At 28.0% G+C, this 26,969-nt stretch overlaps 1 protein-coding gene across 1 annotated transcript; it reads right to left on the bottom strand.

The window, feature by feature from the left end:
• Positions 1-211: 211 nt before the first annotated feature.
• On the bottom strand, positions 212-25,997 carry LOC136984158 (DGAT1/2-independent enzyme synthesizing storage lipids-like). Its single transcript, XM_067281090.1, has 9 exons — positions 25,875-25,997; positions 18,180-18,348; positions 15,090-15,264; positions 11,747-11,914; positions 4,904-5,097; positions 1,541-1,604; positions 595-670; positions 466-529; positions 212-392 (listed from the first exon to the last, which is right to left on the bottom strand). The coding sequence occupies exons 2-9, from the start codon at positions 18,315-18,317 to the stop codon at positions 282-284; spliced, it is 990 nt and encodes a 329-aa protein (XP_067137191.1). The 5' UTR covers positions 18,318-18,348; positions 25,875-25,997; the 3' UTR covers positions 212-281.
• Between the last annotated feature and the right edge of the window lie 972 nt (positions 25,998-26,969).

Here is a 26,969-nt window from a genome sequence, read left to right as displayed (position 1 = left end):
AAAACTGTTACTCAAAAATATTAAATCTGGATTAAAATAAAGTATTTATAAAAACAAGAAAAATATTTTATAATTTCAAATATAAAAATGAGACAATATATACTTTTAGTATTTGCACATGTAAAAAATAAAATTTAAAAATAACATATAATAAATATATATATATATATATATATATATATATATATATTATTATTATGTATATCACAAAATATCAAAACCATCCTTTATAGATTATTGCTCAAACCATTTTTTAAAATTCTAAAATTTTACATTTTTTTTTAAATGCATTTCTGTTTGTTAGTTTCAAATATCCTTTCAAATAAGGCTAAAATAATGCTTCCAGGAAGATGCTGGTGATGCAGTATCAGTTCCCTTATTGCACATTTTGTCTAAATAAGACAAAGTGATATATATAAAATACAAAGTTTATTTAATTAATTAATAAATTCATTTATACCTTACCTTGCATACTAATTCTTCTGCAGTTACATTCTTGTCGTATGGTATGGGATTTCCAATAATAGTTCTAAGAAAATTTTATAAACGAGTTACTTATTTTGGTTTCTTTCACAATTTTATTCATATATTTACCTTAATTTAACTGGAAATCCCCCATATATTGGAACTAGAGGAAATCTTGTTTTTTCATAAATTTTCCTAAATAAGCCTACCAAAGTAGTAAATTTTAGCATGCATTTTAGCAACTTCAATGTGTTTATAAAATAATATATTAAAATATAAATTTTAGAGTAACAAAACAACTAATATATTATATCTAATTCAAAACATTAATCTATTTTTTAAAATATATATATAATTTAATAATATTTACATTTTAACTACAATAAGCAAATAGTTATATATTTTAAATAAAATCAACTGTATTTTAAGATATTTATTACTTGAAATTTCTGCAAAAAAAGTTTCTAATGATGAAATAAATGGTAACTATAAGAGCAATGAATCACTATTGCATATATATCAAATCAAACACATTATTAGAATTATCTTTTAAACTATTTAATATATTCATTGCAATATATTTAACAAAATTTCAAATGATATTATTAATAAACATAGCATTGTAGGGTAAGTTTTTTTAATGTAACTTTGAATTAAATACTAAAACAAATTGATTAGTTTTGAATAATGATTTTCTACTAAATTTTATTTTTATATAGTAAGCTAAAAATTCTATACTTACATAAAGACAATTTGGTGATTCTAATATAATGCAAATATTTTCTTTATTTTGATCAAATATCATTTATTACATTAATATAGGTATGATAATCTATTACTGATTACACAATATCAAAAAAATGATTAAATATTAATTTAGAAATTTTTAAATTACTAAACTATTGCTCTGTTTACTTTAAATAATTGCTAAAAAATTTTCTTGATAAATAATTAAACAAGTAATTGTAAAATTTTTGCTAAATATGTTTTATATATAAAATATCATGTTTTATCATTTGTCGAATCCAAGTTAATATTTTTTAAAAGAAAATTAAAAGTAAATGAAAAAACTCACTTTTCCCTATTCCAAGAGGACGAAAAGCTTCTCTGATATTCTGAGTGAAAACAGGAATAATAGGCTATAAAAAAAAAATTATATCAAATGAAGTAAGTGTAATATATTTTAATATATTTAAAATAACAATAATGTCATAATCATCAATAATACAAGGTATTAAATTGTACATGACTCAAATATGCTGAAAGAAGTTTCTTGAACTGTATACAGTTGAAGTTCATTAATCAGACACCTAAGGATTGAAGTGATACCAAATTCCAGATATTTTCGTATTTTTGCAAAATCTGACAATGTAAATGAGATCTAAACATTGTAAAAATTGTACATTTTGTATTGATGCATGCTGCTGTATGCTTTTCATTTGTTTGTATACATTCTTTAATCAATCTGAAGTTGATAGAGTTAATATTGTGTTTAAACTAATTGAAAAACTTGTAAAAAATGTTAGTGATCACATTATTGCATAAAATTAACATTCATAATTCATAAGTACATTATTTACTCACATATAAGACAAGGTTTTTATTCATTTTTCACTGCTTCAAAAACATAGGTCGTCCTATACCTGCGAGCAAAGGATTCTTTGTATTTTTGCAATAATTTTTGTGAACCATGTATTCACATTTTTTACCGGATGCTCACCCTATAGTGTTTAAAAACAAAAGTATTTTATCTGAGTCATTTGAACTGTTCTTGTGTATTGTCAAGATTAAAGATGAATAGCAATAGGAAAAGCAAAACTTTTGGATTGAATTCCAAAATCACACGAGAGCCCAATACAAGTTTAAATTTATTCCCACGTGAAAACAGATAATTATTCGGAAATTAGAATTCAGAGAAACTCATAAGTGTAATAGATGGAGAGTGGATTCAACTGTTAAGAATAGGCAAAAAAGGTTTCGAATTGTCCAGCTTTACATTTACAAATTATGCTGTTGATTTTATAAGATTTTTCCTTAAAGTTTAAAATGTCAGTAATTTTTGCAGAACAACGTGTGCATTTACATGCATTTGATATAAAATTAGAATTGTATTAATAAATCTAATTTTCTTTATTTTGATCTTTAAAGTCACACCTTATACTATATGTGAGTAAATATGGTATATATTACAATATTTATGTTCCAGATATGACTATATACATAAGATCACAAAATATAACACATGAAAAACCAATAATGTGTAAAAATATTAAAATTTAACAGCTAAAGAAACATTTTTGACCATATTCAAATGGCACCATCAAGTTATCAAATGGATATGTAATAAACAAAATTTAAAATAAAAAGAACTCAGTAGTGTTGTGCATTAACAGCTGGCCACAGGTATAGAAGAGTAACATCTGAATATAAATAAAATATATACAACAAATAAAAACAAATGATGTTCAGTAGTAAAAAATTTCAAATATGGCTTTCCAAGCATACAACACAATTTATCTATTCTTAAAATTTAACAACAGTGCTCTCTTTGTAGCTTTATAGATCTCAGGCTCTTCTAAGTACTTTAGGTGTGCTTTATATGTGATGAATAAGATGGACCCTCTCAAAAAATACGACGACATTGTTGTCACAGGCAAATATTGAAGTGCAAACCTTTTTTACAATGTTAACATGCTCCTTAATTCTAATACCCAACAATCCAGAGGTCATTCCAATGTACACTTAGTGTTGATCCATCTTGTTATCACAAGATGGATCAACACTATCTTATACAGTACATCAAACATTTGTTCTGGCATACCTAAAGTACTAAGAAGGACTTGAAACCTATAAAGCTACAAAGAGGCATCTCTGTTAAACTTTAAGGATAGAAAAATTGTATTGCATGCTTAGAAAGCAATATTTGAAATTTTTTAAATGTTGATAATCTCTTGTTTCTGTTATTTGGTGATTATATTTTAAACTATTATAAATCTGATGCAGGCTTATGAAATAATAATGACAAACGTTTTCGTAGTAATTAATTATAAGTGCTGGAAGTCAAAGATTAATCATAGTTCCAGTTATTGATTCACTTATAGATTATATTTCATTTATTTGTATTTAGATGCTACTCTTCTATGCATGTAATCAGCTATTCATGCACAATGTTACTAAATTCTTTTATTTTAAATTTTGTATATTATGTTCTATGTTTTATGTTCCATTCTACAACTTGATGACGACCATTAAATATGATTAAAATATTTGTTTATCTATTAAATTTCAATAATTTTTACTTTTTTGATTTTGTGTTTTTGTTGGAGATAGTATTTAATTTTAGTAAGAAAAAACCAAGGAAAACTTGAGGGGGTGCTGTATTCCATTGGTGCTAAAGTTAACGAAGAAAGTGTGTGAGGATAGAGCTAAGTCTCCTTGTATTGTTTTAAAGAAAGAGGAAGTAAAGTTTGTTATCGTAATAGAACTAAAGGTGTCTTTATTTGTACAAAATAAGAGAAAACATTAACAGTTTTATATATTGTACTTGCATTCAGTTTCATCTATACATTGGTATGTATTAAGGTCCACAAAAGTTACAAATGCTCCAAATATGAGAAACCTATTTTTAGGTGCACTGTTCTCACATTGGCTCATGAGAGAGTAAATGCATCAGTCACACATGTTACTAAATCACCATGAAACACATATGCTAGCACTAAAATAAAGGCAATGTTTGTTCAGTATAATATAGTTAGCCTCATACAGTTTACTGAATTATGTTGCTTAGGAGTTTCAGGTCCTCCAAACTATTCTTGAGACAATTCTAGCCAATTTATGGGGATCAACTTTTATCTGCTATATAAGTCTAAATAACAATTTTGAATTAAATGACATCAACTGATATCTTAGGTCTGCTTATACACTAGCAAATATGTACAGTACAATAATAATTTAAATTGAAATATAATGATAAGTCAAAAAGAAATTTTTTAAAATCAATGTTGTTCTTTTATGACAAATGTCTTTCATGAAATACTTTGAGCATTTTTCAAAATTTACAAAAATAGATGTTTATTTATGCAAAGAATTGCATCTAAAATATTATAATAGAAGCAGAGTTCTTCATGGTAAGCCTTAATCTTGTCCCTCTCCCGTGGGGTGATTTCAACATCTATGTAATATAAAAACACACACGTATTCGAATGCAACGTTGTGTCAAAATTTCAAAGCAATTGATTAAGAACTTTCTGAGATTTAAGATTTTGAACAAACGAACATTTACATTTTTATTTATATAGATTTAGAAAGTTTTGAAAATTAATGTAGTTACTATATTATATATAGTAACATATACATGTACAATATGTGTCTTATTGATAATTTTCTCCTCAACCCCTAAGGGTTGGAAAGCCTGTACTAAAAGTAAAATAAAACTCACTGCTTTTCCTTCTATAGCAACTTGTGCAAAACCTTTTCTTTTCTCCCAAAGTAAAGAGTAAGTTTCATCACCAAATTGTGCTTCTCTCACTCCACCTGGAGCTATAGCAAGTAAATTTCCATTTTTTAATACCTCTGAACAGCTCTCTATGGAACCAGGACATACTTTAGCACATTCTAATAAAGCTCTCCATCCTAAAATATAAATTTTAATTCTATACAAATTACTATGTAAGCATGGGAGAATTTAATAAGGCATAAAATTCTACTTCATATTTACTATATTTTATCTATATGCTGAATAAAAACATTTTATATCATACAACTAGAAAAATAGTAGTTTTTGTAAAGACAACTTTTTGAACTAAAACAAAATTTTAAACATTTACTTTAAAAAGTTGTCAAAAAACTTAACTTATTTAATTTAAAAACTTTTTTTATTTTTGCAAAATTATTACTTAAACATATCAAAACTAAAAAAAATTATTGATATGAACTATGCTATATATCATCTAACATAGTATTTATAGTAAATTATTATTAATAAAATAAAAAGTTTGGTTAATGTTATCCTAGGTATACAAAATGGCGACTCATCTCTGACTCCAGCATACAGAAGCGAGGAAACAGTGGGGATGCACATTTTCTAAACCTAACCTATTCTAATAATTTAGTTGCTAATAATTATGGTAATTTATTAGAATAGGTTAGGTTTAGAAAACGTGCGTCCCCACTGTTTCCTCGCTTCTGTATGCTGGAGTCAGAGACGAGCCGCCATTTTGTATACCTAGGGTAACATTAACCAAAAGTTTCTATTAATTTATATGAAAAGTGTATATGACTTATCACAATGCTGTTGTTGGAAAGACAATGACAAAAGTTCTTTGTATTTGTAATATGCACTACATTATATTATCAATGCTACAGAAAAATCAATGTTATTAAAAATTATCATTAAGTGTCTAGATAAAAAAATTAAATATATTAAATAAAAATAGCTCTTTTTATTTAATATATTTATTTTTGGAAATTTAATTTAAATACTAAAAAATTTAACAAATCTCTTGTTTATGTTATGAAAATCTCTGGAAAAATATTACAATTGATAGGGCCTATATTAAGTTTTGTCACAACAGAACTTTCAGTAATGCTTTCTTACAGTGTGATAACACATTTTTTGTACATAATGAACTTTTTAACTAATATACAAGATGTTGGGGGAAAAAATAAAAGCATTTATATGACAAAGTACACATCATACTAAGTAAAGAAAACCTTAAACATAGAAACAGTCAATTTTTGACATGACCAGGCCTAGGAGTGCTATTTCCCCTTTGAAAAAGTGAGAAAAGTGAGTTGAAATACAGAAAAAAGTGAATAAAAAGTGAGTGCAATAGTGACAAAACTCAGCAAAATAGCGGTAAAAATTGTTATTTTCTTTTTATTCTGTTATGGTTAAACACATTTTAAAAATTTCTGTATATACTGTAATATAGTAGCCACTTGTTATATCGCGTTTTTTTGGTCCCCCAAATTTTAAAAACATTTGAGTCAATTAATTTTAAATTACCAATTTCCACTGAATTTCTATTTGCAACGAAATACCAGAAAGAGCTAAATATGCAGAACAGGTGGATAGATCGATTGTCATTTGTTTCCTTTTGATGTAAAAGTTGTTTATTTATTAGTTTTAAGTACAGTCTCCTCATTTACAAGTTTCTGTGAATTCGAAATGTCATACCTTTATGTGAATTAACGGCATTGCGTCAATTCACATAAAGGTGTGAAATTTCGAATTCACCGCATAATGTGTAAGGAAAAGATCTCTCTAATTCGGAACGAAAACTTTAAAATTTTTATACAGTAGTAACTTTATTTTGCTTTTTAGAGAATTTTTACTCTAATTTTATAAGTTTTGATGTTCTATTATATATTCAATATTTATTTTTTTAAATTTTCAATTACAGCATTTATAATTTTTATTGAAAAATATAAACTACACGAATTTCTAATAAGCGATTTATATAGTACTGTATAATAAAATCGCAATTGATGTTTTGTTTTTATATCGACAGTATTTGTCTTTCAATGTCATTGTTAAAGAAACAATAATGCTAAATGGGCGTTCATGGTTTCGATGTTTATGTAAACGTCAATTAATTCGATATAACCTACGAATAAAATTCAGGATTGAAAAACTAAGCTTATTTTATATCAGAAACACTTGCTGATGAAAGAATAGTGATTCCATAGCATGTATAATCTGTTCAGTAAAAGCCCAGAATTTTTATTACTCGGTTATATCGCATTTTTTTTTTTCCCCTGTCTCCCGATAACCAGTGGCTTCTGTATTTCAAGTAAACCATGAATACTTGAAAAGTCTTTGGCTTCTGTAAATAATCAGTCATGAAAGATGATGTTCTTTTATTAAGATTATTCTGCATGTTATCAGCTTCCTTCTTTTTCGCTTCCTCTTGCTTTTGACCACTTAACACTAATAAGCATCACACGTGCTGCTTGTACTTCATTCATGTTCTTGCTGTTAATAGCCTTCTCCAGTTTTTTTGTTTGCTGCTTCTAACAAAACTTGGACTGTCGCATGTATTTCATTTTCTTCTACATTTTTCTGGTTTAAACTCAGTTGCAGTTCCATAATCTTCATGTTACGAACAGCTTTCTTTTGTTGTTCTTCAAAACATTTCTGTGCTCTTTTTTCCGTTTCTCTTATTCTTTTAACTTCTTTTCATTTTCCAATCGTTCTTGATAATTTCTATGCACCGAGGAAGCTAACTTCAGTCGTCCTTTGTAATAGGTACAAGGTGTGGGCTTTGGTCATACATGTTCAGTCCCTCCTTAACAATCAAAAGTGATTTTTGATTGATTTTTGTGAAACCGTGTTGTATTATTCTTAGTGTTCGAGACTTCTAATCAAAAGTGAATTAAGCATTCTTTCCAACACTGATGCTCTATCAGGAGAAAGTGCCCGGCATAAAATTGATCCTCTCTTTCATGGGAACGGGATTTTCGATGCTGATTTCACTAATTTGGCTATTCTCGGATATTTATCATTATCAGAAACTGTTTATTTTTTAATGCTTCGAGATGTGTAAATATTGATTTCAAAATAAAATAATAAATCTGAAATAAATATACTTCCAAATAATATAAGTAAAATAATATTTTATTAATGATTTCATAAATAAAAAGGAACTTTTTCCTGCAGATGAATAAAAACCAACATCATTGCAAAGTTGTTAACCTTTGGGAAGCGTGTGAAAATCTTTCTCACAAGCAATTACGTGTTGTACTTTTTACAACACTTCGAATATTTTAATTTATTTGGTAAATTTTATCTGTAAATATGAATTTACATTTTCGTTTACGTTTTTAGTCTCTCAATTAATACACAATTATAATCGGCATAAGAGAAGATTAAAAAATGGATATTTCACAAGCAAAGTAATCACACATTTTATGAAAATAACACTAACTATATGGAATAATTATACTTTTCAATTTAAACATACATTTATGGAAAGATGTAGATGTGATTTAACGTTAACAATATGCTATGAAACCATTAAAGTAATTTTATTAAACTCAAGTTTATGAAATTATTTAAAGATAAATCAAGTAAAAAAATATTTTTGTAAACGACAACTCCATAACCCGATTGTTAATTAAAACCAAATAATCTGCCAAATTATTGGGCTATAACCAGGATAACTAAATGGTCAGAAACGAAATCTTTTTTAGTGGTAGGAGGTTACGCTACTATCTCGTGTTAATTTTAATAATTATATATTTTGAATTTAAAAGCGGCAGCAGTGTTGTCAGCTTGAGAGATTAATCCCTCTGCGTAATGTGTTTTCCCCTGCAAAAGGACTTTAGTGATTTTCTTAGAAAACAGCCAAAACTGCAGGGATGCTTAGAATACTTATTTTTAAACTCTGTAGAAGGAAATGCAATTCGGATAAGGTAGATTTTGGCGAATAATGAAAATATGGCATGAGTACATAACTTTACTCAACACTGGCTTCTGAATTTGTAATGAGAGGGATTTTTTAAGTGCATAAAAGATTTTTTTAAATACGTTAAATAAATTTTTGTTTCCTATAACCTAACGACACTGAGCGGGCAGTTGCAATTTTGAGTCTGCTCAGGGCCGCGTATTTTTTCTAAAAAATTCTATTCCGATAGTCCGATAATTCGTTTGGCTTTAAAATTATTTTTGGTTTGTCCCACATCTTAATTAAGCATGTGAAAATGACCAAAAAAGTGAGAAAAGTGAGGATACTTCAGAAAAGTGAGTACAAGTGAGAAAAGTGAGCGACTCGGAGGCCTGGACATGACATAAATAATCCAATAAGGATCTAGAATTTTTGAAAGTGCAATTCTGTAGTATGTCAAATGTGCATGGATATAGAAGATATTTGAAACATCTGTAAATACTGAGGTAAAGTTTTGGTAAGATTATCTTATTGGCTTCTAATATACAAAATACAGTAAGATCCTGCTTAACGCTACCTCGATTAATGCTGATCCAATATAACACGGTCTGCTCAAAGCCTAAAAAAAGCTCAAAATTTATGCCTATTAAAATTATCGCGGCATTTCATTGATTTGTATATATGAGGCATGTTTTTTAAGTAAGTACCATTTTAAAATAGGGGTACTGTAGTGCTGTGGTTGGTGTTCTGCAAATGTGTGCTGAGTACCTACATCTGTTGGCTAACCACAGATGCAATTATTGAAGCATTTGTTCATTTTACATTCGTTTGTGAATGTTTAAAATGCCTCAGACAATTGAAAATTCCGCCATTGTGAAGTACGTACAGTGATTCGTTTTCTTAATGCAAAAGATGTGAAAGCAGCTGGAATTCATCATAAAATTAGTGAGGTGAATGGAAAAAATGTTATGAGCAATGGAATGGTAAGAAAATGGGTTAGAACATTTAAAAATAGCTGTAATAATGTCCATGACAAGGAGCTTAGTGGGTGACAGTCTGTCCTTATTGAAGACTTGGTACAGAAAGTTGATGCAAAAGTTTGAGAAAACAGATGCTTTACGATTTTGTCATCCAAAACAAAAAGGCGTGGCAAGCTCAGTAAGGAGATTGTTTTGCTTCATGACAATGCCCATCCACAAGTGGTTCAACAAACTCAAGACTTTATCATATCATATGGCTGGGAACAACTCAATCACCCTCCATACAACCCTGAATTAGCACTTAGTGACTACCACTTGTTCCTCCACTTGAAACATCTCGGTGGTCAGCACTACGATGATGTCAAAACGGCCATGCTGCAGTGGTTGGCAAATCAGGCAGCAGGTTTCTTTGAGGATGGAATTCAGAAGCTGGTTGTATGAAATAATAAGTGCCTTAATATTGGAGGAAATTATGTTGAAAAGTAGGTTAAGGTACAGACTTTCTTGTAAGAAAAAAAATTTTTTAAAAATTGCACTTGTGGTTTTTTAATATCAAAATGGTACTTAAAAAACATGCTTCATAATACAATTATTTACGAACAGGAACCAATCAGCAAAAGGTGGAAATTCGTCGTAGCATTGTACTTCCCTTAAATCTATGTTTGTTTTGTGTATTTTTGGAAAAAATATAACATCATGGTTGCCATAGGAAATATTGACTTCACTTGACAAGAATTAACTGATAAATGCCTGAACAACGTATGGAAGAAGCTATGGCTGAAGGTATCCAAGAATTCTCAATGAGAAGAGTCCATCACTATATTGTTAGGTTGACCAAATTGTCAACCTAATCAATACAGCAGGACTAGGAGATGTAGACGAGCAGGATATTGAGAAGTTACTGCAGGTTCCTGGTGAGATTCTTACCAACAAAAACCTTCAAGAACTAGCAGAACAAGAAATTTGTGTAGAACTGGAAAATAGTGATTCTAAAAATGAAGAACCCAAGAATTTCTCTATAGACTTTCTTAGTAGAAGTTTGGTAACAATAACCAAAATTGTTGATCAAATTGTAGTTAATGATCCAGATTTTGAAAAGGGTGTAAAAACAAGACAAGGCATTTTTGGATGTGATCTTCTGCTACTAACACTTGCTTAAGGAAAGAAAAACACACAACAAATGAAACTACATGACTTTATCACAAAAAACAAGAATCTCAAAAAAGCCAGGAACTTCTTCATAAAAAATGAACTTTACATTTCTGTGTGCATATGTTTGTGTGTTATTTAACATATATTATTATGCAAATTAATATAAAAATAAACTTAAAATTAAAGTAAAATCGGTTTATTTTTGGTTGAGTGTTCCCCTTTCCCTATTTACTCTATGTTAAAATGACCTTGTAACACTGTTTCATTTAGCGCTTGTTGTCTAGGAATGTAACCCCTGCGTTAAGTGGGGTCTTCCTGTATCTCAAACCACTAAGTTTTTAATCTATATTTACTAAAGTTTTCTTACTCAGTTTTGTGTGTATTAGCTACCATATAAATGTTAAGTGCTTTTTTAAACACCCTGTTTACTTTATGTGAGTGGTAAACAATATTAAAAACTTAGTAAAGATAATTCAATATTTTAGAAACTTTAAAAACAGTTAACATTTTGCATAAATTATTTAGTTTTTAATAGACTTCTAGATTTATATTGAAAATAAACATATTTATTGACAAACAATTAAATTTCAAAAAGATATTTAATAAAGCAATACAGTTAAACATATTAATATGTAACAAGTATGATAGCTTCACAACTATTGTAACTTATAATGTATCTTGTTTTATAATCACTTATTATCAGTACTATTGCAATGCGTTTAAATTAAATAATTGTTATTCAAGTACTAAAAAAACAAATACCTGGAATTTTAAAAAGAAATTTATCTCCAACTGCTTGAATTAATCTTTTTTTTATACATACATGTGCAGCAAAAAGAAAATACCAATCAACAGGTATGGTTCCATGATAAAATATTATCAATGCAGGTCCTTGTGAAGGAATATTATCGATACCTACAACTTCATAACCTGTAAATATATCTTTTTAATTAAAATTTGAATACTAATGTAGACTAAAATAATTTTTAAATTTACTGAGCCTAAAAACTATGTTAAAGATACAAAACTTAACTAATTTAAGAAATATTTAATTTCAGAAATATCTGCAAGACAGACATTTTAAATTTATTTTTATAAATTTTTTACTACTGAAATAAAATTTTACAATTTAAATATATATGCAGAATTTCAAATCAATAAACTTTATTAATCAAAATTATATATTTGCTAAATACTTGAATACTGTCAGATTCTGCTGTATTTAAAGCTAAATTATTTAATCAACCATGAAATAACAATTATAAACTCTGACAAAAATCTGACAATGTTACATCTTTCACTTACTATATAATATCAAATCAATATCCAATATTATGGTATCTAAGGCAGCAATAAAATTAAATAAGCAGAAATTAGACACTAATAAATAAAATACATAAAAAATGTAAGTCTTTAGTAGTATTTAGTTTTATTAGATAGACTTGTAAATTTATAAAAGTAAAAACTGAAACAATTTTGTTGTAATAAATGACACAAGTAATATTACTTTCCTTTTATGAATTCAATTGTTACAGAAAAAAGAGTAATTATTTAGTATTTTGTTTTATAATGCATTTGATCAAACTTCATAAAATATTGAATACTGATATTGCAAGTACTGTATTTAAATAAGATTAATGTTAAAAACTTCTATTTTAATCTATTATTCATTTTAATCTAATGTGTGTAAAATTATTCTCCAAATACTGATTTTGGTTATTAAATGAGTGTATTTATTTTTTAAATAAAATTTAACCAGTTAAGATAAAATAACAGACAAATAAAACTAATTTTCTTGTATTAAATATATTGCTTTTTTTCCATTATTCTTTGCTAAAAATAATTATAATATCAAAATGTAGATTGTTCAATCATACTGATGAAGATATAAAATTACAATGGGATAACATTATAAATAAATATTAATCTTATATTACACTAAATTTTAAATCAAATTAAATACTTAAAATGATGCCATCATCAGTTATTTGAGGAAAAAAATTTTATTAATCAATCAAAATTAATATCCAGGTTTTTAATAAACTTTTAAAATGATATGAAGCTAATTCTGTTCATGAAGCATTTATGAATTAATTTATCATCTTTCAGTAATCTTTACCAATATATTCATTAAAAATATTAACTCAATTTCTTCACAAATTATAAATTATGAACACCATGCAAAATATTTTAGCATATATTAATTTTAAAATTTCAGACACTATTATATGAAGAATGAAAATATAATTTTCAGTTGATAATTTGAAATAACAGCTGAAGAATTAAATAATTTTGTTTTTAAAAATGGTGGTCTAACAAAGTATATAGTAGATAGTCTTTTGTATATACTACAAAGTATATAGTAGATAGTTTTTTTTGTTTTTGAATTGATTAGTAGTAAAAATTTATTTACATATTATTTTCTAATTTTTTAAGAAAGGAAAATAGTATTGATATAGTGAAGATCCTTATTATCCGTCACGAGATCTTTACGAATGTTCCGTCACGAGATCTTTACGAATGTTCCGTCTCGAGTTGTTCTTTACGACTCGAGTATGTCCATTAGATGGTTCGAGGAAAGCTACACCTCCACACTCAACAAGTAGTTATATACAGTTTATTTACACTACAAATATTTACAAAGTCTGTACAATGTTCAACAACATTACATACTCTAATGTAACAAAGCTGTGATGTCGCACGTCGGCTTGTCTGTCTGGGGAACTCAAGTCGCTTTTCCAGAGATGGCTCAACCACGTGGCCGGCCGTCTCTACACTAACCTTTTTCCGGAGGACTTTCCAAGAGGAGAACGCTCTCTCTATACACCTCAAAGGCTTACCTAGTGTCAGAGATCACCACATATCCGGTCTCTCGCCCTTTCTCCCCGTTTTGCCCGCCACCCTACCAATTTAAGGGATCCTGCTACTACCTCCTGCGACCAATCAGTTCCTTCCCTTTCTTGGAGCTTTCAAAGACGTCCGCCCTATTTCCCGCCGACGTAGCTTACATTTGCGTCCGTGCTTTATTTACATTTTTTTCCAAGCCGGCCGGCACGTGGCCAACACATGACCCTTAAGCGGAGATGCTACTCCTTTGATCCTTCCGGCCGTTTATGGCCCCAGCTCCAGGTGGGACTAATTATCCTGTCGTGCGGCTTTCGACTCAGGACGTTAAAAGCGACCTTTACAGATATACACTAAAATATTAAAAGTTTTATCATAAAGATATAATTGCAAGTATTTTCAGTAATATTTAGACTAGTCTCACAAGACAGTTAGAACAGAAATGGAATAAGAACATTAGAACAGAAATGGAATAAGAACATTAGAACAGAAATGCAAGACATTAAATTTCCAGAACACACATTTTGAAAATTTTATATTTTTAATAATTTTAAAATATAGCTTTTGATTATTTCGAAACTTTAAATTATATCATAACAAACAAAACTTTTGTGAATTCTAAACTAATTAAATTTCTTTAGTCATTGTCACATAAACTGGCTTTCAAAATGTGAACTGTTTTCCAAATGTATTTTAGTCTGGAGTCCTTACATGCATGCAGCAAATTCACACTAGATCAAACAGGCTTAAAAGAACCAAATATAATACTTAATTCTATTGTTTTTTGTCATGTATGCTGTCTTTTGATTCTCAGATATATGAGTAGTTAGCATCCTAGTTGTGGTTCCTCTATAAATTAGGATATACTAGAATGCTAGATATGCCTAATGCTCTATATTCATACAAATATTTTATGAGTGTTAATAGAAAAAGTTTTCAGCTTTTAATAATGATGTATTCAGACAAATTCTGAAATTAATAAGCAAATTGGAGTTTTTCAATCATGATATATGTTATTCACTATGAAGTCATATACAACCATAATTAAATGATGTTACAAGAGTTTTGTTTCCTTGCATTAACTTAAATTTTTGCTATACATAACATTTTTATGTATACATTGCTAAAAATATTTAAAAACAAACATGTATATACATATAGCTACTTTGATATAATTATTATTATTATTATTATTATTATTCTATTAATATATTCTATTAACAAAAGATATATTCAGGTAACTCAAAAATTTTATACTTACCATGCCAGAATCGTCCATAGGCAAGCCATATATTTGAGAAATAAAAGTTGGCTTTATCCCAAAATTTAGGATTGTATTTAATTCCTCTTGCTAAATTCCAATAACGATATACTTCCAAAAGCAAAGCAGTAATATAAAGAAGAAAATAGGTAAAAAATGGCAGACAGAATATAACCTAAATAAAATAAAAATTAAATATACTTTTGTATTAAATGTATTAAGTGTTATAAAAAAGTTTTTAGTATATTAAAAGATACATTAATATTGGAAAAAATACAATATAGTAACAGCTATATATACGAGTAGCATCATACTTTTGAACACTTCTCACAATACTGAATACATATATAAAGTTGTTTCCAATTTCAAAAAAATTTCAGGAAAATTACTTCCTAGTAGTGCTGTTCTGCTTTCTTAAAATTAGGTATCCAGCTTGCTGTAGCTATTTGGTCACAGAGCAAAACAGTTAGAATGATGAATATATTATTACAATGATAATTAAAAAGTTATTTAACTGATAATTTAGTATAAATTAAACCATTTAAAAAGCATGACTTATAGATCAAAGTAACCATCTCAAAAATTTAATAAATAAAAAGACAATTTTAGAGTAATATCCAAGTTATGATTAATAAAAGGATGTTGCTTGTCAAAAGTTAAGTTTTTTACTTAGTATAACACATTAATATAATCTTTATCTCATGTTACACCAAATTAGATATCTAAATTAAAATTTTTCAAAATATTCACAATTAGGAAGGCGCACAAATAGTCTATCAAGAATACTAGTTGTATCTTATATTCTGTTCTTTGGAGTTCAGACTGAAGATAGAAATATATTTTTCACTAAGAAGTTATGCAATAAAATTTGTATTGATTAATAAAGTTTTTCATAATCATATGCAGTTAAGATGTCTTCAATCACAGATATGATTTCATCAAGATCTTTCATAAACTGTGGGCTGTCTTTGATAAACTATATTAATGCATCTCTAAAAAATTATAAAAATTATTGTATACAAATTTTTAGACCATAATTCAATAATTTTGTGTTTTGATATATTCAAAAAAGCTAAAATATCTAAAATTTAACAGAAGTTATTATAGAGAATGAATGTGTTTCAAATAAATATGACAATTATTTTACATGGTCATCATCAGATTCTAGTATAAGAATTACTCTAAACCTGATGAAGCCTATATGGACATTTTTTTGTATTTTAGAATCTGAATACACTCAAACCTGTTTTCGTGTGGTCTTTTTTGGTGCGATTTTTTATTTGTGTGATTTGTTTTGTGCGATTTTTTTTGTGTGGTATATCAATTTGATTGAAATTCATATACCGCACAAAAACAGGTTTGAGTGTATGGCTTTTAAAATAGTCAAAAACATTTGTCCTGTATATAACCAAGTATTCCTAAGTAGAATATAATATAGTGGTTAATATAATATGCAGTGTTGCATTATATATTATTAAATGTAATTTATTAAATAAACTACTGTAATTTCATGCATATAATCAATGAGTTTTCTATATTTAAAACAATGATTAATTTGAAAGCAGGCATAGGTTACACAATGATGAAAGTAATCAGAGAATTTAACTTGTAACTATAAACTCATTAAACAGTTTTTACTTTTTCTAAAACTTACCAAGAGCATCATTAAAAACATGAAGAAACCTTTGCATGCCACAGACACTCACCTGCCATCATAATTTTTCTTGAGACCATCAAAGATATATACACATGCCTTACCTTTAGTTATCACCTATTTGTTTTCTGTGCATCATTCCATGCACATTAATTGACATTATTAGACAATTCTACCAAAACTTGTATCTTGAAAGCAAAGAAGTTTCTCATAATTCTTTCTCTTTACACAGGGGAAGGTACAAAAGTCAGTATACAGTTGAGAATCTGAGAAATACAAATGTTTGGTGTTCATTATTATTTTTATTATCTGTTATTAGTTTGTATTCCTTATTTATGATTTAATTTGTACATGAAAATAAATGTTTCTTCTTCCTATTTTCTCCCTGTATGCTTTTTTTCCATAATAACAACTGTATACCTACTTTTGCACCCCCATGTATATTAACTTTCAGAGAACTATTTAGAATTGGACTGTCAAATTTTCTTATTTTATTTCTCTAGCAAATAGAAACTGAACAAATGACTCAAATCTTGTCAATGGATGTGAATGGCATTAAAAAAATTAAATAGAAACAATTTTAGTTTATTTTGACAACTATTTTTATTATTACCATATATTTAATATTACTATTATTTGATAATTAAAACAAATATGAAATGATATAATAAAAAAACTGTTGTTTAGTGATCATTTTGTATTTTCAACACAACGCAGTTTAGAAAGTTCCATGTCAAATATTCTGTTTGTTCTGTTTCATTTATTTTCTACTTATATCTGTAATAAAATGGCTAGTATAAATAGGATGAAAAACAGTAGAAAGAAAATGAATGTTTGAGAAGATATCTTCTGAACTGCACACAAGTGTCATGTTTTCAACATACTTTAACATGCAAATGTATTTCCATTCTAGCAATTTTTGCATTGTATGCATAATTTAAGTTATACACCATCATGATTATTCACACAAAATTACTGTGTTAATTCTATTAATCATTGATTTGAATTCAAAATTATATATATAAGTTAAGTGTATGGTTAAAATCTTCAAATAAACGATAATAAGAATTCTGAATTTTCAAAACTTAATAAATTTAATGTAAGTTCTAATATATATTTCAGACATAATGAATAGTTTAATAAATGGTATTTGTTGATAATGTGCTCAATTGATTACAATATTTGTTCAACAGAAAAGTGATTACTAAATTTTGTTATTACAAGTATTAGATTATGGTGTGTTATTGGTGCTGAAATTAATTAAATTTATTATAATCAATTGCATCACACACATACATATTTTCAGATCATCATATCTCCATTATAATGATGACTTTGTCATATTGACATCCAATTTTAAAGGATTCTTAAAATATACAAACTTAAATATATTTAAATAAATAAAAATTAATGTAACAATTTTTTTTAATACTTACAATTACAGGAATAAGTAGCCACATCAACCAAACATATAACTGGTGACTTGTGTACCATTCAAAAACTTCCTCTTGAAGCACACGATATGTAACATTATCCAATACACCAATGACATTAAATATGTATAAAAAACTCATATTTAATTTAGTTTTTAATAACAATTAAAGCCTGGAAAAAATTTAATAAAAACAATCTTATAATAAAATTTGTAAATTAGGCAATATTAATGATAATCATAAATTTACTAATGAATAAAACTGTTTAAAACATTATGTTTCCATTGATGATATATTTATTACAGTACTATAAAATGACATTTAATTTACCAAACCTAAAGCTTTAATAATTTAAATGATTAAAGAGTTTAAACATTTTATTATACAGTGGAACCTCGGTATACGTCCAATTCGGAATACGTCCTGTTTGGATGAAATAAATTTTGCTTGGTATACGACTTAATTCAATTATATGCGCCATCTATGAACAAGTAGCACTATCGGTGTACTGGACTAGACTAGACGTTCGCGGTCCCATGGTTTATAACTTTGTTAAATTTCTTCTGATTTTAATTTGTAAGTAAAATTTTATTATTTTTATTAATCATGAATTGCAAAAAGGCAAATGTAAAGCAACAGAAAACTAAAAAAATGACTAGAATCACAATAAAACTGAAAAAAGAGATTTTTGAGAAATATGAAGGTGGCATGCATGTTCGAAGATTTAACTGTTGCATACTGTATTCCGAGAACAATGATATCGAAAATCGTGAAAAATAAAGACATTATTAAATCTGCTAATGTTGCGAAAGGGGTTTAATCAATTTCTAAACAGATTATTAGTATTAAGGAGAGTTTGATTTGATTTGATTTTGATTTAATGATTTAAATAATATAATACAATATACTGTAATAACTTTAATAAAAAAATAAATTTTATTATAGATTTTTAATGTGCTCAAACAGTGTTTAAATTATTTTACAACTCCATTAATATATCATATCAAGAGGAATTTTTTTACATGAGAACGAATTAATCATTTTTACATTACTTCTTATGAGAAAGATTGGACTTATACCAAATAGGACGTATACCAAACCAAACATCAAAAATGGATTAAGGTTGTATACCAAGGTTCCACTGTATTACATACAATACAGAGCCACTTTTTAAGGCATACTGCTTCCTATATAAATATTGATCTTTTCCATAAACATTACACATACATATAATCTATAAATGTGTCTCTCATTCACTGTTCATATTGGTTTAATGTATAAAAGAAAAATATGATCATTGATGCAAGATATAGTAATCCTTTTGGGCTTTCCACACATTGATAGTATGTGTATGGTACAGAGAATGGCACAGTAATTGAAGCTGATGTTCTATGCTAGAGGGAGCAACAAGTTAAAGCAAAAACATCTTTTTACAAACAAAATAAAAATTTAGGAAGTCAAGTAGTCAAGGCTGAAATCATAAATCACATTCTTTGTAGAAATGAATAAATTGAAAAAATTTGTAAGGTAGTTTATTAAATTCAATGACTATTATAGACATAAGAGTAAAAAATTTTGTATAATAAGTATAAATCTCCTTCCTTCAACAAAAGAGATTATTTATTTTTAATTAATGTAATTGCAATATGGAAATCTTTATATATACTTTATAAGATGAAAATATTACTATTAAAGTTGTTTTTTTGATTTTGCCATTTTGTTTTTTATTAAAACCTGTTGTTATAATAATATTTCATTCAATGTCAAGTTAGTCAATGTCATATTATAATAAAATAATTTTTATTGTGTCTTATTTTGTGCAAATTTTTGTAATTTTACTAACATCAAATTACAAAATTTGATAAATTACTTCAAATACTCAAAAACATTTGAAAATAAAACAATAGGAATGAATCTAAACATTGCAAAATTGCTTACGCAGAATGCATATTGTAAGAAATACAATAGACATAAATGTCCTTGACTAATAATATTACACAATGCATGGACAAGTGCTGTTCATTTTAGAAAAGGTTTTTATATTTATATCCTGGGATATTTTTCAATCTGAAATAGCATAGTATAGATCAGGGATGGGCAACCTTTTTCTATGTAAGGGCCGCATTTTAAGACTTTTGAACTGATGCGAGCCACATACAAGAGAAAGAGAAAAAAAATGTTGGTAAATCAGATTTATTTATTCATATATAATTATAAATTAGCATAGGTATACTTAATTTAGCTTCTGGAACTGATGTAAACGTAATATATTGGAAATATTTGGTTAAATATTTGTCACTGCTAGTTTTAAATTAGTTTTGATGTGTCTGTTTTAATTTTTATTAAATTCATTGCGGGAAAAACTATACACACACATAAGTTGTAGAAAATAATATTTGAATTTTTGCTGCGTACTTCCTTAAGCTGAGAAATTGATATATTTATTCACATTTTATTTGCCCATCCCTGGTATAGATAGTACATTTTATTTGCCCATCCCTGGTATAGATAGTACAAAAAGTATATGTAGCTGGTAAATAGTACTGATAATTGCTCAGTAAAAACAGTTCTATATGTTCAGTCACAATATGTGTACCAGTAGCAATTATTTTCAGAAAAAGATCAATGCTTATATTGATATTAAAATAAGCATTTTGAGATTAAAAAATATATAAAAATCTAACTTATCATTATTGAAAAAATTTATTACATTTATTTTACACATTTATAAACATTAATATATTAAACCATTAGAAAAACATTGTTTTTTAAATAAAAAAAAAACTAATAAAACTATTCATATACCAACCCCAATTATCAAATATTCATATGAATATCTGATAATACTATGGATAAGTGCTTCTCAAGTGAATAAAGAAATACTGATAGTGAAGATTAATTTGTCAATGATTATGGACATTTAGTGGTTTTAAAGGTTTTTTAATTCGTAAATTAAAGACACAGTCGATTCAAATGACCACCATTTTATTATCGTGCTTTTAGATTAAAACTTTTGGATGACCTGACCTTTCTTTTTAGGCTACTTGGCTGCCTCTAGTTAAAAAACACAAAATTTATCCAATTAAAAATATAAAATTTTCTAAAAAACTGGAATAGGTTGGTCTTACGTCGTCTTCTAATAGTGTTCCATCCTGTTCCACTCGGGGATTTCAGCCGATTTATATCCACAGAAGAATGCGTCATCAGAGAGGATCCTGAAATCTACACTTACCAGCGCATTCTTCTGTGGATATAAATCGATAGAAATCCACAAGTGGAACAGGATGGAACACTATTAGAAGACATCGTAAGAAAACCTATTCCAGTTTTTTAGAAAGTTTTATATTTTTAATTGAATAAATTTTGTGTTTTTTAACTAGAGGCGGCCAAGTAGCCTAAAAAGACAGGTCAGGTCATCCAAAAGTTTTAATCTAAAAGCACGTAATAAAATGGTGGTCATTTGAATCAATTGTGTCTTTAATTTACAAAAAATAATTTAGCCATCCGACAAAAGAAACAGGTTTTCTAATTGTTTATGTTAAAATTTTAATACACCAGAGAAACTGAAGAGGAATGTTCTAAAAACTTTGGATGAACATTCGAAATGCATTTTCTTCAACTGGATGGTTTTAACACAGATTACATGGATAATTTTAAGTAAAAAAACTTGTTTGTTTTTTAAATAGAAGATTCCCACTTCATTGAAAGATTTTTAAGAAAAACTCAAAGTTACATTCTCAATTATATTTAATTTATTTATAGTGTTTTATTACTATTATTCATTAGTAAATAATTAATCATCAAAGCAATAAATCTGAATTTATTGAAACAACTTTGAAATCAAAATAACATAGCAAAAATTAAGTTTACTCTGACAATTAAACATTTTCTGAATGTGTCTGTCTCAAATAAAAGATTTGAAGTTTTCAGATTGTATGCTCTCTTCTACATTTTATATTTTCATTAGGTTTCAATTATCAGTAATTTAGAGAAACTAATCTTTAGTAAAAAAGCAGATTATAATACATCTATCTAAAATAAAAAATACAAATACAGTAAAACCTCACTATACACACTTCACTGATTTGGAATAATTTGGATTATTATTGTGCATAGTTGTATTTTTTAAAATAATAAATTTGCCAATTCTAATCTAGGATTTAACTATTACATTACTATTAGACAAATTTGTCAAGATGCAGTCAAGGAATAGTTAGAAAAAAAAATTGAAAATAAATATTAGTTTCTTTTTTAAACCTTAATTAATAAATGTTGTCAATAATAAGAACAATGCTATTATTACTTTTGTATAGTTTAAATTTAAATGTCAAAAACAGTGGTTTAATAAAGTGCACAATAAAATTTGACTTTAAGTATACTTTTCAGACCGCACAATACACATTTAAGCAAAAACCTCACTAGTTTGGACTAGGTTTCACCTCACTAGTCTGAATTGGTGAGGTTCTACTGCACAATATAAATAAAAAAATCTAAAATACAATTCCTAGTGTTTACTCAGAATTTTATTTTAGATTTTTTTTAAACCAATAAAGACAATAGTTTTCAATTCTTACCAGGCAATATTAATTAATTTAAAGTTTAAATTTTATTATTCAGAATTTAACTAATTCTGACTAATAAAACATATTTAGTAAATATAGTAAAACCTCCATTAACCGACACTCTCGAATAGCAGACACCTCTATTTAACAAACATTTTTACAATTCCCAAATCCTTCAAATAAGACATCTACTACATTTACCTCTGAATAGCAAACAAACTTCTCAATCCCAATAGTGTCTGCTATTCAGAGGTTATACTGTAGTTTACTTGTTATATTGGCAGATTATAATTAAAGTAACCTAATCAATGCTGTCTATAGAGACATTTAGCAGTCCAAATACAGGATGCACCAGAAACATTATGGGTTTTAAAATAAAGAAAACTTCAGGAGAAAGTGTAAATATTTATTGCTTTGGGAAATTATATAGATTACTCCCTATGTAATTTTGGTACTTTCAGTATATATCTGAACTCAAGGAACTGAGACAAGTTGAATGGTATTCTACTTTTGGACCAGAGATGAAAAATAAGAAAGTTATCAGATTAACAATTTCTTGCCTTTCAGTGTTTTTTGAGTAGTTTGCGGTAGGTGGCATTGCTAGTAATTTAGTTTGCACGCTCTAACCTAACCTAACACATTTGTAGGACACTACATCTAGGTATGGTTACACATATCATTAAATTAACCTAACCTAACGCACTGTGGCATAGAATGCACTGTGAAAGGGAAGAAATCATTATTCTGATAACTTTCTTATCTTTGGTCTCTGGTCCAAAAGTAGGGTACTGTTGAACTCATCTCAGTTCCAAATTCAGATAAATACTGAAATTCCTGAAATTTCTTAGGGAGTAATCTATCCAACATCCTTGTTTTGTATAGATATATTCTTTTTTTTTTATGGGAAATGAATTTGTATCATTGTTGTTTCTTGAAAATAACATTTTGAAAATGACCACCATTCTGATGAACACATTCTTATAGTCTGCCCAGAAAAGATATCATAACTTGCTATAACATGTCTTTTTTGGAATATCCTAAATGCACTGACAAATTTGATCCTTCAGATCAGTACTGTCTAGGTGTGTCTCAAACTATGTTTCAAGTAGCTCCGCAAATAATAATCCCGTACTGTCAGGACTGGTAAGTGATCAGGCCAACAGATGTCCTTAAAGTGAGAAATAACCTTACCTGAAAACATTTGTAGAACTCCCATGGAACAACATGCCATATAAGCAGTTGCTCTATCTTGCTAGAATCATATGCAACAATGTTGAAGAGGAGTGTCCTCCTAATTCAGAAATGTTTGCATCATGGCTGTGTAATGCCTAGCAGTTACTGTGACAGTATGGACCTAATTTTCAAAAAAATATTAAAGGAAATTGCACACCATACTGTCACTTTTGCACTATGCAAAGAACATTCCATTAACATACTTGGATTATCTGGACCAACAAAATGACAGTTCTGCTTGTTTACATGGCCAGACAAATAGAAGTGTGTTTTGTCTGACATCAGTAACCATCTTAGAAGGTTCTCTTGCAAAAACTCCAAGATCTCATTGCAAAACTGAAGTTGCTTTGTCTTGTCCTGTTCAGTAAGCTTCTGGATAACTTGGATCTTATAAGGATAGTAGTGAAGACCTTTGTACAGGATTTGGTAAATGCTGATATCCTTGCCACTGAGCTGACTATTCAGAACTATGAAAGGTTGCATCCCATACATAATCAATGTGTTCCAGTATACATGTTGCGCAAGATTGTTATGGATGATGTTTATCATTCTTTACAGTTCCTTCTTGATGCCATTTCTTCATCTGTAGCACTAGAGTATTGTAACAGGGAATATCATGTCAACCAAATGCATATTAGAGTTGCATTGTGTAGCCATGATAGACTTTCTTGATAAACACCTCTACCATCACAATGCAGACTTGCATGAACTGGTTCTCTATCTCAGGCTGGACATAATGTCATATTACAGAGACATGTAATGGGTGTTATGCAAATTAAAATTAAAATAAAAAGTGTCAGTAGTTTCTGGCATGCCTTGTTTAACAAAATCTCATATGATGACATTTTAGGACATTTGGAAAACATTACTGTGAAAAAAAAAGTACAGAAATTTAATACAATGGAACTTTTTCCTACACAAGCAACAGCATTTCATTTGTACAGGACATTCATGCTGTATGTATGCCTTTCAAAACTTGCCTCTTTCAGTCTTGACTATGAAAACTAATTTGAAAACTAAAATAGTATTAAAAACAGTGGTTAAAATTAGCATTTTTCTCTTTACAGGATGAGACTAAAAATGTTTAAATGAGAAGTGCTTTGACAACATGAGGTTATTCTTTGACTTTACTTAACATACAGGAATTAATTCTGCATGGTATATCATTGCAAAGTTAATGCTTATAAATATATATAATATACAGATTAGATGATCTTGAAAAATAAATCTTTAAAAAAAAACCAGGATCACTTTTTGGATGTGTCTGGACAAATCAGAAGTGTTATAAGGAAAAATTTGAAGCAGAATATTTCACAAAGGAGCCTCCTGAACCTATAGCTTCTTTTTGGGTTTTTGTTTATACAGGGATGATCTATAATCCAAGCAAAACACCAACGGTGTTTGATAGAAATACAAGTAAAATCTTGCCAATTAATTTAATTTTGATATATATTTATTCTGTAAATAAGTTATTAAATTTCACATATTTTAATCCATAAAAAATTTTTTCTTACTTATTTTAAGAAAAAAAAATGAAGCCGATATTTAATAAATTTCTCAACTTTTCTAGTTGCCATTCAAGTTTCATGGCTTTAAATTCACAAAGGTAACATTCTAAACAAAATAAGTCTAAATTATATTTGTTTCTTATTACAATGTTTTATATAAAGCTTTTTCAAATATTTACAAACACAATCTTTTCAAAAACGAATACAAATTATTTTACTGTATTTCTTACCAGTATTTTTCACATTTCAGAATTTCATTGATCAAATCATTAATTTACTATCTTGCTATAGTTTTAAATTAATTAACATAAGTATTATTATTTAAAATCTTTGATATACTTATTTATAATCATTATAAAGTTTACGCGTAATAAACGTAACAGGAAATGACTTACAATGATCACAATTTTAATAAACACACGAATATTCTGCAAGATTATTTATGCAGAGAGAAGACATGACATCGACCTTCACCTGTTTCACTTGATTATCAACAAACTACTTTCTTTAAACACGCAGCATTCAAATACTTTCATGCAACCTGGTGGCAGAATTGCTCTTTCGGGAAATTCCGCTAAATTACGTTTCAAAATCCGGACTTTTTCGAAAAAATTCCCTAGATGTTTAAATGCTTCTATTTCATAGAAAAAGTCTTGGTATTATGATTGTATTGCTAATATGGATGGTATTACTAATAATTATCCTTCTAAGACACCCAGAACCAGTGGCGGCCTTAGGGGGTGGCGAGCAGGGCAATCGCCCGGGGCCTCGCGCAACAACTCAAGTAGAAAAAAGTTGATATTTAAAACTTTTTATTTTATCCTTAGCTATTAGTTACAAGCCGCAAACATCATTTTTAAATACCTGCGTAAAAAAAAAAAAGGCATTTATGTACTGTACCTTAGTTTATCATCATTACTAATTTGCAGTGGCGTGCCGTCATTGGAAGCAATAGAAGCGCCGCTTCCACCTTCCAATGACCTTCCCTTGTATTTTCTAAAATATAAATGTTCATATTTTAACGTACTTTGGATTAATTAAAATTAATATTTTATTACAACTGCATTATGTATCTTATTACAAATTTCTATACTACATATGAAAAAAACGATAAGATTGCTATTGTATATTCGAATGTCAGTGGCGGAATGGAAGCGCTTACGAGACAGCTTCCACGACGAGAATAACTGAATGGCGAAAAGCAGCCAGAGGGCATTGGCGCATGCACTTTACAGAGCACCAACCTCACCCGGTTTAGCTCGTGGAAGCTACACACGTGTAACGCTTCCAACGATTCTATCCCTAGCCCAGTGGTTCTCAAAGCGGGTGCCGCGGCACCTTAGGGTGCCGCAAGTACGCCACAAGGGTGCCGCGAAATTTTTAAATAATTAAATTAAAATTACTTAAAATAATGGAATTAAAGTATTAAATTAAATAAATAATTAAAACAATTATAAAAAATGAATATTGGTTTTTTCTACTAATCTTGT

The sequence above is a fragment of the Centruroides vittatus genome, unplaced genomic scaffold (genome assembly GCF_030686945.1).
Source record: "Centruroides vittatus isolate TY-2023 unplaced genomic scaffold, ASM3068694v2 contig_905, whole genome shotgun sequence".
NCBI lineage: Eukaryota > Metazoa > Arthropoda > Arachnida > Scorpiones > Buthidae > Centruroides > Centruroides vittatus.
This window is presented reverse-complemented; position numbering and strand designations above follow the sequence as displayed.